At 37.2% G+C, this 13,901-nt stretch overlaps 2 protein-coding genes across 2 annotated transcripts; one reads left to right on the forward strand and one right to left on the reverse strand.

Annotated features, from left to right (window-relative positions):
- Window positions 1-4,689: 4,689 nt before the first annotated feature.
- K441DRAFT_650893 (uncharacterized protein) lies at window positions 4,690-5,002 on the reverse strand (the record flags this gene model as incomplete). Its single annotated transcript, XM_067647106.1, has 2 exons — window positions 4,690-4,965; window positions 4,996-5,002. Coding segments are annotated over 2 exons (156 nt in total), but the record flags the coding sequence as incomplete, so codon positions are not given.
- Window positions 5,003-7,063: 2,061 nt separating this feature from the next.
- Window positions 7,064-8,990, forward strand: K441DRAFT_692064 (uncharacterized protein). The gene is made up of 3 exons (XM_067652531.1): window positions 7,064-7,681; window positions 7,738-8,341; window positions 8,399-8,990. The coding sequence occupies exons 1-3, from the start codon at window positions 7,298-7,300 to the stop codon at window positions 8,671-8,673; spliced, it is 1,263 nt and encodes a 420-aa protein (XP_067509643.1). The 5' UTR covers window positions 7,064-7,297; the 3' UTR covers window positions 8,674-8,990.
- The last annotated feature ends 4,911 nt before the right edge of the window (window positions 8,991-13,901 follow it).

The raw sequence follows: 13,901 nt of genomic DNA on the forward strand, positions 1-13,901 counted from the left end.
ACTTAATTCCTATACCTTATAGGAGAAGGCTAGGTTCCCCTTAAGAACTACCGATTAGACCTGTATAATAAGCTGATAATCCGGCTATAAGAAAAGATTACTATAACCTTAGATAACCTGCTAACCCACGAAAGACTTGTAGCTTATTGCCTATTATTAGACTTAAAACTAAAGCGGATTAACGCCCGCCCTAATTAGTAGAAGTAACTCCGTAATAATCGGAACTCGCTAGCTATACCTATAGAAGCTAGAGCAGGAAGATAGGTTGCGACTGCTCCTATACTAAAGGCGGTTATAACTATGTACCGGCGAGCCTTACCTAACTAGTTACGTACTACGCTATTAACTAGTATTTACCGTAATACTCTAATTAACCCTACCTTGGCTACGTACTATAACTGCAATAAAAAGGGTTACTTTACCTTATTCTGCCCGGAGCTAAAGGATATAGGTAATATTAAGGAGATAGAGGAAGGAGAAATGTTTAATAAGTTGGGAAAAGAAGAACCCTAGGGAAAGACTCCCCCCTAGGGTACCCTATTAATCTTAAAGAGATTAATCTTAGTTAGTTAATAGGTGGAAAGTATTTTATAGTTCTATATATAGTATCTTAAAATAGATATAGAGTTAATATAACCACCCTTATTAACACTAGAGTAAATGGCTTCGCCTTTATAAATACTGCCTATATAAATAATGTTGCTAAGTTTCTAAATGCAGAAGCTATCTGACTAGAGAAGCCTATCTAGGTAAAAGGCTATAACGGCTAAGCCGGTTAGCCCGTTACCCACGTCTTAAAGTTATATATTGCTCTTAATAGACGACGCTAATACGGTATCCTATTTTGTATCCTAGACCTAGGGTCTTATAATATAATCCTTAGATAAAAATAGATGTCCTATTTTAATATTTGGTTAAACGTGTAATAAAGACGGTTTGTTTAGCTAGAGGATAGACTAAGGTTACCCTCCTTTATTAGGGAGATCCGAACTAACCGTGAGATATTAGCCGTAAGGGTTGATTCTACCTACTAGTAGGATGTCCGGGCCCGTGACCTAGCCTTTACCTAAAAAGACGCCCGCCGTAAAGCTGGAAAGAACTCTATACCAATAAAGATACTCTCTTAAAGCGCTATATTTAAAGAGGACTTTATGTATGGAAGCGGGACGGATAGTGACGTAGACAACGTCTAAATCGTACGGATTTAACTGGTATGGAAAAGAACGTATTAATAGGATATAAGGGATGGCCTCCGAAAGATAAAATAGGAGCTAAAGGGAGTAATAATAACGCTAGTACCCTAGAAGTCCCTAAAGTTATATACGCCCCTATTATTAGGCAACCCCCCCACCGTAGACATCGCTGTAATTAGCGCTATAGTGTTCCACTTTAATATATACCAGAAGGATAATAAGGTCTTTATAATAAGCCTATATAAGATTAACTGAATTATTAATAATAGAGAGGAAAGGCTAGCTAAGGAAACTAATAAGGAACTAGTTAAACGCCTTTTTTTTATTATTTATATAAACTATAAGGATGTATTTTTAAAGGCGGCTTTAGATAAGTTACCCCCCTACCAGATATACGATTATAAGATTTAATTAGAAGCTAATAACTTGCTAGGCTATAACCCCCTCTACTATTAATTGACGGATAAGCTAAAAGTAATAAAGTAGTACTTAATTAATACCTAGATAAAGGGTTTATTAAGCTAAGTTAAGCCCCTTTTACTTCCCCTATTTTATTTATAAAAAAGCCTAATAGAGGCCTTTGTTTCTATATTAACTATTAAAAGCTAAACACTATTACTTAAAAGAACTGGTATCCTATTCCTTTAATTAATAAGACCCTTATACGTCTAAGCCAGGTAAAGATTTTTACTAAACTTAATATCCGCTAAGCTTTCTACTAAATTAGAATAGACCCTATATCTAAAGATTTAATAATGTTCTATACCCGTTATAGTTCCTATAAATATAAAGTTCTTCCTTTTAGACTAATAAACGGACCGGCTACGTACTAAAGGTATATAAATAACGTTCTTTTTAATTACCTTAATGAATTCTGCATAGCATACCTAGACGATATTCTTATATACTTAGACGACGAACTTAAGCATTAAGTTTATATTAAGAAGGTTCTGGAGAAACTATGGAACGTGGGCTTATAAGTTAATATTAAGAAATGCGAGTTTAAGGTAAAACGTATAAAATACCTTAGGTTTATTATAACTATAGAAGGAATTAAGGTTAACCCTAAAAAGGTAAAGGTAACCCGTAACTAAAAGCCCCCTTATATAGTAAAGGGAATCTAGTCCTTCCTTAGTTTTTATAACTTCTACCGCTAGTTTATCTATAACTACGGAATTACGGTAAAACCTCTTATACAACTAACCAGGAAGGACATACCTTTTGTTTTTAATGATAGCTGTATAGAAGCCTTTAAAGAGATAAAGGATTGGCTTATCTCTTCCCTAATTCTTTATTACTATAACCTGGACCTTAAATTAATACTAGAAACGGACGCCTCTAATAGGGTTATAGTAGGAATCCTATTACAGTTATATCTAGACGGTGAATGGTACCCTATAGCTTTCTTCTTAAAGATAATGGACCCGGCTAAATATAACTACAAAGTACACGATAAAGAAATATTAGCTATTATTTAATTACTCTCCTAATAGCGCGTAGAGCTTAAAGGTATAAACTCCCGGATTAAGATATATATAGATTATAAAGCCCTAGAGTACTTTATAACTATAAAGCAGCTTACTAGATAATAAGCCCAGTAGGCCAAAATACTCTCCTAATTCTTCTTTACGATTATATATCGTTCTAGCAAGCAAAACTCTAAGGCTAATGCCCTAACCTAAAAAGAATAAGACGTAGGCCCTTAGGATAAGTTAAAGACCTAATATCGGACGCGCGCCCTTCTCTATTTAGAATAGCTTGACCTGCGGATCCTTAAGGAGCTAGACTTATAGCAAAACGAGCTAGCACTGATGGAGGAGTCCTTAAATAAGCTAATAGGGCTAATTAACCGCCTCCTAACTATAAACCGCACGGCTAACGCCCTAAGGGCTCTCCGCGAATAAGCCGTAAAAAAAGACCCCGATTTTAAGATGGAGGAAGAATTGCTCCTATACTAGGAGCGGCTTATAGTTCCTAACGTTAATAATCTACGGACTAAACTAATCCGTAAAGCTTATTACTAAGTCTTTATAGTATACCCTGGTAAGAATAAGACCCGTAAAATTATTAACTGCCGCTACTACTAGCCGAGAATAGTTGCGGATATTAATTAATATATATNNAACTGNGAAGACTNCTAGAGAGCTATAATCCCATNGGATAAGACCCTAGGACTACTTAAGCCACTCCTAATACTAGAGCGCCCTTAGTAGTATATCTTTATAGACTTCTATAAACTACCTAGGGACCGTAATGGATACAATATAGTTATAGTTATAGTTAACCGCTTTAGTAAACGCCTATTCTTAATTCCTTGTTATAAGAATATTAATGCTAAAGAGGCAGCCCGGCTATATATCTATTACGTTTACCAAATCTACGGACTATTAGATACTATTATGTCTAATTATAGGCTATAGTTTATATCGGCCTTCTGGAATAAGTTTACCTAGATCCTAGGTATTAAGCTAAAGCTTTCTATAGCGTATTACCCCCAGATAGACGGTTAGATAGAGATTATAAATTAGTACCTAGACTAGAGGCTTAGGCCCTTTATTAACTATTTCTAGGACAACTAGTCTAAACTACTACCCTTAATAGACTATGCGCAAGCAACCCTACCCTATAACTCTATAGGGTTTACCCTAATTTAGCTAGAAATGGGATACTTACCCCATATAAGCTTTAACTGGAAAAGGCTAGAAGAACCCTAAACTATATAAGAGAAGTTATCCTATGCTAAGGCCTAATAGTATGCTAAATAATTAGAGGAGGCTTAGACGGTAGCCTATAAGAACCTAAAAAAAGCTTAGAGGTTTATAGAATAGTAGGCGAATAAACACCGTTAAGAGCCTGATTTTACCCCTAGCGATATAGTCTAGGTCACTATAAGGAATTAGAAGACTAAACGACCTAGCTATAAGCTAGACTACTAGATAGTAGGACCGTATAAGGTTTTTAAGAAGATAGGCAACTTATATAGGATAAAGCTCCTAGATTTAATTAGGGTTTACCCTATTTTCTCGCTAGATAAGTTATAGAAAGCTATAAACAACCTATTGCCGGGATAAAAGAATAAGCCTCCCCTACCAGTTTAAGTAAACGGTGATAATAAATAGGAGGTTAGCGAAATACTGGCCTGTAAGATAGTACGGGGAACGCTAAAATACTATATTTAATAGAAGGGCTATAATCCTAACCTAGCCTAGTACCCTATATAGAACTTTATAGGCTGCCCCTAAAAGCTTAAAGAATTTTATAACTAATACCCTAATGCGCCTAGACCCCTAAAGTACCTAGACAAATAAATAGAATGCTAGTATAATAAAGATAATAAGTTACCGGAAGAATATAGGGACAAAAACGCCCCAAAGCCCTAATACAGCTACCTGCTAAATTCTGCCATATTTTACCGTTTTCTATCAGTACCATAAAATTTCAGATGTCTAGAAACTTCAACCGCCGGTTAAAGTTGTTTAATTAGTTAGATCCGTGCCAAGACTTTTAACAGCTACTCTTTCTAGCCTAGTGCTTCCACTTAGCCCACAATCGCCCTTTATACTTAGTCTGGACGTACCCATGTCCCCTTTATCTCCGCATCTTATATTTTTATAATCCTATATTTATAAGCCTAGTGCTACCCTATTTCTAACTAAGCCTAAGGGCAGGCTTTCTTTTAAAAAGGGGGGTGATGTAACGGCCCTATCGTACGTTACCTGCCAAATTCTGCCATATTCTGCTAACCTACGATTGGCTCGCCTAAAGCTAGCGCCTTAGCGGCTTACCCTATATATTTGTTTACATCGGTCCTAGCGACCCCTTTTCCTTCTCCTTAGCTTAGTATCTTCGTAATACAGTATTCGTTCAAGCTTCGGTTTAGAGGCATTTGTTTAAGCCGTAACAATAGGTGCTTAAGAACTAAAAATATAACCAAATCTAGTGGCTATAGGAGGTAGGTTAAATATAGGGGGAGGTAGATTAGTATAATCTTCTTTAACTAGCAGAACTTAATAAACTTAATATTAATATGGCTACTATAGCCGTCCATAATTAGAAGTTAATAGCTATTATATTTACTATTAGTTCTGTCTTTAGCTACCTATACCTTAGTTTATTAGGTATAGCGCTTAAAGTGCTCTAGCTATTATACTTTAAGCTTTTAATTTAACTATCTATTTTTACTTATTACAATTATATACTCGCCTATAGCTTCCTTTACTTCCTACCATAGCGATTCTATATACTAGCGTCCTTTAAAAATAATAAACGGTGGAATTATCTGCCTATGTATACTAATTAAATTAATTTATAAAACCTATTCCCTTAAGCCGTCGATTGTCTTAAAATTAATAATATTGCCTCTTAATATAACTACTTTAGCACTATAAGTAAAGCCTATAGCATAGCTAGTCTTATCTATATTCTATATATCGGCGTTATTAATATTATACTAGGTTTTAGCCCTAAAGTAGTTAATAAAAAACCTCTTAACTAGAGCAGGATTATTGCTAGTAGCAGTATATTCTAAGCCGATTAATTATATATAGCAAGTCTAAAGCTCTTCCTAGCATTTTAGAAAAGATTATATCTAATTTTTACCTAATAGCGTAACTTTATAATAGTGAGGGAGGTTAGAGTTTTCCCGCTAAAGGATAAGGGAGGCAATTATCTAAATTGTATAGAATTAATATAGAAACCTAGCTTTAGTAAGATATATATAGTGTTAAATAATTACCGCCTCCCTAGCGGGAGTTATACGGTATTAGTTCGTGTGGGCGACTTAGTAAAATTAGTGTTTACTATAAAGTTGTTTTTAAAAAGTAGTAGGAGGAACTCTATAGGTATTTGTATAAGCTTAGTAGTCGTAATATAAGCCGCCTGCTTACTAAGAAGTAAGAGCAGCTTATATACAATCTTCTGCATCTGGTGCTTAAGGCCAGCAAGGTATAGGTATAGATTGGTAGTATATTTTGTGGAGTTAAGGTATAGAAAAGTAACTAAGAAAGTTGTTGTTTACTCCTAAAGCGGCAGTATACTTCTTTAGGCAATAAGCTAGCCATAAGAGGAAAGCGGTCTGCTAGCGCGGTTATAACTAGGGTGCGGTCAAAACCCCGTTACCTACGTTAAGTGTATAAGTATTTGTTTTTACATTTTTTAAATTATTTATTAAGTAGTGGTAGAGTTATTAATATATAAAGATAGCTAATTTTAGAAACATTCTAAATAGCTTATTTAGCTCTTTAGCAGAATCAATTGAATAATTTACTGTAATTTTGGGTGGCTCGATCGGGTGGCTGGCTCGTTGTGGCTGTTACGTTATGGGTTGTGTCCCTAACAGCCGCCATAGCCTTGTTAGGGACATGCGAAGAAGATTAGGAAGTGTGCGACCCCCATTTCGCCGTTGAGTGCGTAGTTCCTGATTCCCGGTCTTCTGACGAAGCTCTTTAGCCTTAATGGCCGGGTACGTACGTCTCCTGGAAGAAAAGTATCCTGAAGGTCCATCGCCAAGTAGCGTACTCCAATATAAAACCGCCAGCTGTCTACAGTTTAACAGAAGCTTTTAGATGCCCTCTAGAGAGCTTACTAACTGGGCAAATCGAGGTCCTAGGTCTACAGGAAGATCGCGAGCTGACCGTTGTTCTTAGCGGGGGGCTCGAGTGGCATCACTCATCTCCCGCCACTCCGTTTCGTCTGAGCACGCTTTGACCCTGATGTGAGCGATTCGTAAAGAGAATGTTGCGTGTGCTGTGGCATGAAGTTGAAGTGTAAGGCTGCAAAACGGCTTACAGGGCCACCCATGAAAGGATGACGCAGGCGAAGAAAGCGGTCCCAGCGCAGATCCAAACAGAACCCAGAGCTCACCCCCTCCATCACACTCGAAATATGCCATCGATCGTCATGGGGCGTCTAAACCAACCTGATATTTTATTAACCCTATCTCCACTCCAAACTCATTGATCCAACATAACTCGACAGCTAGAAGCATTTCACTTTTGCCCAACCTACAGAACCCTACCAACGTAAAGCTTCTAAAAGCAAGCAAGCAATCATCGAACAACCTAGACTCTCCCGTCTTCTCATAACCTCCCGCACCCGCTGCGACCATGGTGCTCGAATACTTCAACATCAAGAATATTAGGAAACATAAGGGGGGCAATGGCGACGAAGCTGTTAAGACTCCAATACTGAATGACGAGGAAGAGAAATTTCTCCATCACATCACTTCAGAGGATCCTGAAGGCACACCACCCCCACTTCCTGAGCGACCTGTCATTATCTTAGATAGCGGCAAAGAAGTTAAGGGCAAAGATGCGCAGGCCGCTTTGATGGATGGTGCGGACAAGATTCCTCTCCCCTCATCGCCACCTGTTGATAGTGAAGGGAAAGAAATCATCGGCGAGGAAATAGACAAGGCGAAGGGAGGAGAAGAAAAGAAAAAGCGGCACTTGATGTCATACCTCCCAGTGATCCCTGGGCGTTCGTCGAAAGTACGTTAGTCCTAATCTTTACTTCGGCATCAAATATATTAACAGTTATTCATTAGAGCAAAGACAAGGCGCAGGCCGCTTCCGATCTCCAGGCCGCCGCCGAAGCTCTCAAATTAGGGGAAAATCAGGAAACCCAGAAGAAAGAACAAGAAGACTTGACTGCTATACTGGACCAGCTCAACCTCTCTGCCATAAATAATCGTGTTTTTAGCTTCTCCAAGGAATCCCAAGAGCTTTTAGAGAAGTTTAAGCTAGTGCTGAAAGACCTCGTCAATGGAGTACCCACAGCCTACGATGATCTAGAGAAGCTTTTGACGCATTCGGAAGGCCAACTGACGAAGATGTATGAATCTCTGCCACCTTTCCTGCAGACGTTGGTCAAGAGTTTGCCAACCAAGATGACTGCTTCGCTGGCTCCTGAGCTTTTGGCAGCTAGTTCAGAGAAACTACAAGTGCATGCAGCAGGGCTAGAGGTGCCAGAATCAGGCAAAAGCGGAGGAAAGAAGAGATCGAAGAAATCAAGAATACCATCACTGAAAACCCTGATCTCACAACAAGGCGCCGTGGCGACTATGCTTAGAACAATTCTTAACTTTCTGAAGCTACGCTTCCCAGCCTTCGTTACTGGTCCAAATGTGTTGATGAGTCTGGCTCTCTTTCGTGAGTACCGTTACGTATACGCAACATTTCGGGATCTTGTTGACTGACGATATCTAGTTCTCCTCTTCGTTTTCTGGTACTGCCATAAGCGTGGTAAGGAGACAAGGCTTGAGAAGGAGCGTCTTGCTGCCGAAAGTGCGGAGTCAGACATGGAGAGGAGCATTTCTGATTTGGAAGATAGTACCTACGATTTGCGGCGACTTACGGCAATTTGCTATAAATATATAGGCTACTTATGCACCCGCCTACCCTATTTGTGTATTTATAGCAAATCACTACAAATTAATGCAAATTACTACAATCGCGACTTAAGTAAGTTAAGTAGACCCTAATTTTTGCCAGTAATAATATCCCTTAGCACGTTAGGAGCCTGAGAGAAGAATGCCTAAACGCAAACACTAGGATTAAAATAACGCGTATATCTATTATAAGGGGACTTTATAGATAGGGGGCTATAAGGACACGATTGTAAAATAGGATAGATTAGTAAGAGAGACAAATCCTTAAGGAGGTAAGGCCTATAGGATTATAGAGACTATATATTACAGGTATATGCCTCTAGTATATAACTAGTAACTATTTAAGGGGCGCTTAGGGGTTGTCCTAAGGGCAGCCTAAGGTAACCGCAATAATATCCCTTATATTACCCCCCCCTTTATAACGGAACCTTGTAGCAAGTACTATAATGGGCTCGTTATTGGGCTAGGTATATAGGTGATGTAAATTAAAGTTAACAACGTAATAATAGCTAATGGAGTAGTTGCCTAATAGATTAATTCTAATTATATTCTAAGAATTACTATAAGGAAGGAACTATCTAGGTAGGGACTAAGAGTCCTTAAATACACAACCGTACTCCTATAAAATCCTTCTTATATATAATATACATGTTATATATAAAGAACGTAAGTTCCTCTTATTCCTTTTATACTCTATATAGCATATTATATAACCTTAGCTACTATTCCTTATTACATAGTTCTACCAAATCTATTCTAAACCGTACTCTTATTAACCAACTAGCTTCTTTTAACTCTTCCCTAAATAGTTATAATATTATACTTAAAGCGTCCGTAATACCATCTCTCTCCTCTTAATTTTTATCCTTAAAGATTCCTAGTATCTCTAGGTTGTTTATTAGAGGTATAATATCTATCTAATTAATTTAGTTAATATTGTTACTTATTATACCTAAAGCATCTTCTTCTTTATACGCACAACGTTATGCTCGCACTATTGCTGCTATATTATTGCTTAGTAAAATTATACTATCTCTATATTCTTGTTATACGAAAGAGGGGTTAGTTTATATTATATTAGTAAGTCCTTCCTCCTAGCAACCCTCTTTATATTCGGAGTGTACTAAAGTAAATATTTATTCGTCCTGTGACGTTTACTTTACTTTTAACGCTAAGTATACGCGCCTTATAACTCTTAATAGTCTTTAAATTCCCTAAGTAATTTATCTTAAGGTCTTATATTTAATCTACTATTGCGAGGCTTAATAGTAATCTTATATAGGCTCTTACTAAGCTTAAACGTTCTTATAATACGGAACAAAAGGCCCTAGATACTTATATTACGGCGTTTACTTAGCTGCTTCGTCTTAAGAAGTTACGTAAAAAGGTTTATTTTAAGGAGTAGAAACTTATAGAATAGGGTTTATAGGAACTTAGTAATAAAAGAACGGATTCTTCTCTGGCCGAGAAGAAAATAAATCTAGGTAATTTAGCAACTGCTCTTCTTAGGTCCCCCTTAGGTAACTTATTTTTTAGCGATCCTTTTTTATTAATACTACCTAACCTAATCTCTTCCGATACTCTTATACCTTTCCTATAGCGTTCTTTATATTTTTTAGTAGTTCCTAGGTAGTCTTAGTATAGCCTATCTACTTAACCTCGTACTATATTTTATTATTAATGTCCTTATAACTAATAACCTTTAAAACTTGCTATTTATCTTCTTCTTATCCTTTATATATATCTGCTTTATAAACTAGTAGCTTAATATTCCTATATACTAACTCTAGTATCGCAATATACTATATAGGGTAGATCTTCATTTTAGCTAGTAGGTTTAACTTAAACGTAATTAGTAAAATCCTTTACTTAATTTTAAAAGGTCCTAGTCTAATATAGTTTAACTTCTTACTTAGTCATTAACTCTTAAAATTTTTATATAGTAGCTATACTTTATTTCCCTCCTTAAGATCTAGTCCCTTAGATCTCTTAGTATTATAGTACTTTTTTATTCTCTCTTATACTTTCTTTATTAATTCTATAAGGTCTATATAAAGATTTATTAATATCTTTATTCTTTCTTTAGCTATACTACTTATTTTCTTTACTTATTATAGTAATAACAATGTTTTTAGCTTATATTTATAATTTGCCTTAAATAGTAATATACCTTGTTAGGTGAAACCTAAGTAGATAGTTATATAGCCGCAAGGTACGGGCGACCCTGGGGCAACCTAGGGGTGACTCGCCCGTAAGGCACGTGCTCTGCACGTGCCTAGGAAAAACCCTTCCTACCTCGCACACAGACTCCTCCTTTTCCCTTAAGGATTTGTCTCTGTCTATACAATATACCTATTATTCTATTATTGGACTCCCTATCCACATCCTTACCTTATATTTAAATCCTTACCAATCCCCTTAGGAGGATAGCCGGTTTAATTTTTCTATAATGCCTCTAAAAAGAAAACCAACGCCTATACCCGACAGTAATACGCTGGTGATACAACTGTAGAACGCCTTAAAATCTAGTGTAGATGAAACCGCTAGAAGCATACCAGTAGTATTTAAGCTATTCTCCGAATCCTAAAATGATTAAATATCTACGAACGCTAGAGACTAGTTTGACTTATATACCTAGGCTTAATAGAAGCTTAGTAAGGTTACTAGTGTCCTACCTAATACCGCTAATATAAAGGAGCTAGATGAGCTGGCTAAAAAAATAGCCAACTTATGGAGCATTATTGATTTAATAAAGCCCTCCCGTCGCCTCTTTAGTAAAGAGTATAAGTTACGTGGCGAACGTATACGCCAATTAAATCTTAACGCCCTAGTTAAGAAGTTACTACCTAATATTAGCGGTACTACTTAATAGCATTTTAACCGGTAGATTGCCGCAGTTAAGAACTAATTTAAGGTTAATAATGCTAACTACGACTATAAGCGACGCACGCGCTGGGCTATTAAAGGTCTTATAAAAGAGAAGATAATCACCTAACTAGTTTATTACCGGTTAGGCACTAAGGATAAGGGTCCCTTACTATAGGACGAATTTAAGACTATAGTCTAAGACCATATTAGGAACCCTATAGTAAGACGCTTTAATAACGCTATAATGTACTATACGGCTATTATAAAGGAGAACTAGAGGTTTAACGTCTTCCTAGCCTATATATATAGCTTGGAGGACCTCTTTTTATATACCCCTTTTGTTAATCCTAAATAATAGGTAGACTTTTGGTTCTTATATCTTTTAGCCTACCTATAAGTAGAGCTCTTCTACTAGAACTTTACCTAATAGGTAAGAACTACTGAAGACCTCTTTAACGAAATCCGCTGTGTAGAGTAATTGCTTAATATTATAAAGCTTGCGGAAGATCGCGTAAGTAGTAGCGGTAAATTATCGCGTATGAAGCGCGGTTGTAGTATAGGCTCTATAGACTTAGGCTTAGGGAACAGAACCTAAAAAGGGCGACGCTTTTCTAAGTAAACTCCTGGGGAGACCACCTAAAAGCCGGATGGCTTAGGGGACCCCTTAGACGCTGGTGCTACGTAGGCGAGTTAAAGGACCGTAGGTGGCTACTGTAAGGAACACTGGAAGCAGGCTAAAGAGAAGTTAGCTTAGGCTTTAGAAAACCTAAAGCCCTAGTAGTATATCTCTCTTAACTACAACTAGGGCCTAATATAGAGGGAGAGAAGAAACGTATTGTGGTATATATTGCAATAGATACGCCCTAGGGCGAAGTCTGCCTATATGCCTTATACGATAATAGGTGCCAAATTAACCTTATTAATTAAGACGTTGTTTATAGGTTTAACCTACCTATATACTACGCACTACGTTTACGTAAACCTATCGCATGTTTCCTTAATAGTAACTAGATAATAATCTGGGATACTTATAATTTGATGGTTACTACTAGCGACTCCTAGGGTACCCCTTGCACTATTGGCCTGCAGACCTTTTAGGGCGGCTTATTTAATAGTTATGATATAGTTCTTAGATGGGATTGGCTCGTGGAAGCAGATCTATTAATTAGCTTCTATTCTAGACAGTTTATCTAGGGTACTTTAGACCCTAAACGCCTCTAGATAGTTACCCTTAACGCTCTCCTGGCAGACATTAAGGCTAGTAAAATAGTCTATTTGCTATGGCCAGAAGACTCCTTTTTTACGCCGGTTATAAATATAATAGAGGACCTGTTGTTACTGGCAGCGAGTACCTATATAGACCCTCTGGATATAGAGATACCGGTTATAAATATAGTAGAGGACCTGCCGTTACTAGTAGCGAGTACCTATAGAGACCCTCTAGTGCTGGTGTAGATTACCTATACGTAAGGGGGAGGTAATTGAAACCCCGAAACTATTGAGTATACTATAGTAGAGCTGTATGCACTCTCTATATAAGCATACCTGCGAAATATATGTCGGCCGCACTCTTCTCTTTACTAGCTCCTAGAAGCACACTACTACGTAATAGTTGCTTCGACCTCCGTGGCCCCTAGCCTACTAGATATATACAAGGAGGAAATTAATGTTTTCTTTAACGAGCTAGTAAGCATACTACCGCAGAACTCTGAGTACGACTATGTGATTGACTTAGAAGAAGGTAAGACGCCACTATAAATGCCCCTCTATAACCTCTTATAGAAAGAGTTATAGATCTTATAAGAGTACCTAGATAGTGCTCTTAAAAAGGGCTAGATTAGGCCTAGTAAGTTGCCTGCTGGAGCGCCTATCCTCTTTATACCAAAAGTAGACGGTATAATGTGGCTATATGTTGACTATAGACGCCTAAATAAAATCACAATTAAAAATTGGTACCCCCTACCGCTGGTTAGCGAACTCTTTAATAGGCTTAGCTATGCGAAGATATTTATAAAGCTAGATCTTTATAATGCGTACTATAAGATTTATATTAAAAAGGGAGACGAATAGAAGACCGCATTTAAGACACGCTACGGTCACTTTAAGTACCTAGTAATGCCCTTTAGTCTTACTAATACCCCTATAACTTTCTAGAGCTATATTTATAAAGCTTTAGAAACCCTAGTAGATACTATTTATATAGTCTACCTAGATAATATTCTTATCTACTTAAATAATAAGGATAAGCACGTTAAGCATATTAAGTAGGTACTGCGACAGCTTTGCGCTTGGGGCCTATACGCTAAACTGTTAAAATATATCTTTTATATTAAGAACGTTGAGTTCCTAGGCTTTATTATTACCCCTAGGGGTATTATAATAGACCCTAACCGCGTAAAAGCTATTAAGGAATGGCCTAAGCCTAAGTCCTATAGGGATATCTAGGTCTTCCT

This window comes from Cenococcum geophilum, assembly GCF_001692895.1.
Source record: "Cenococcum geophilum 1.58 unplaced genomic scaffold K441scaffold_2, whole genome shotgun sequence".
In the NCBI taxonomy this organism is placed as follows: domain Eukaryota; kingdom Fungi; phylum Ascomycota; class Dothideomycetes; order Gloniales; family Gloniaceae; genus Cenococcum; species Cenococcum geophilum.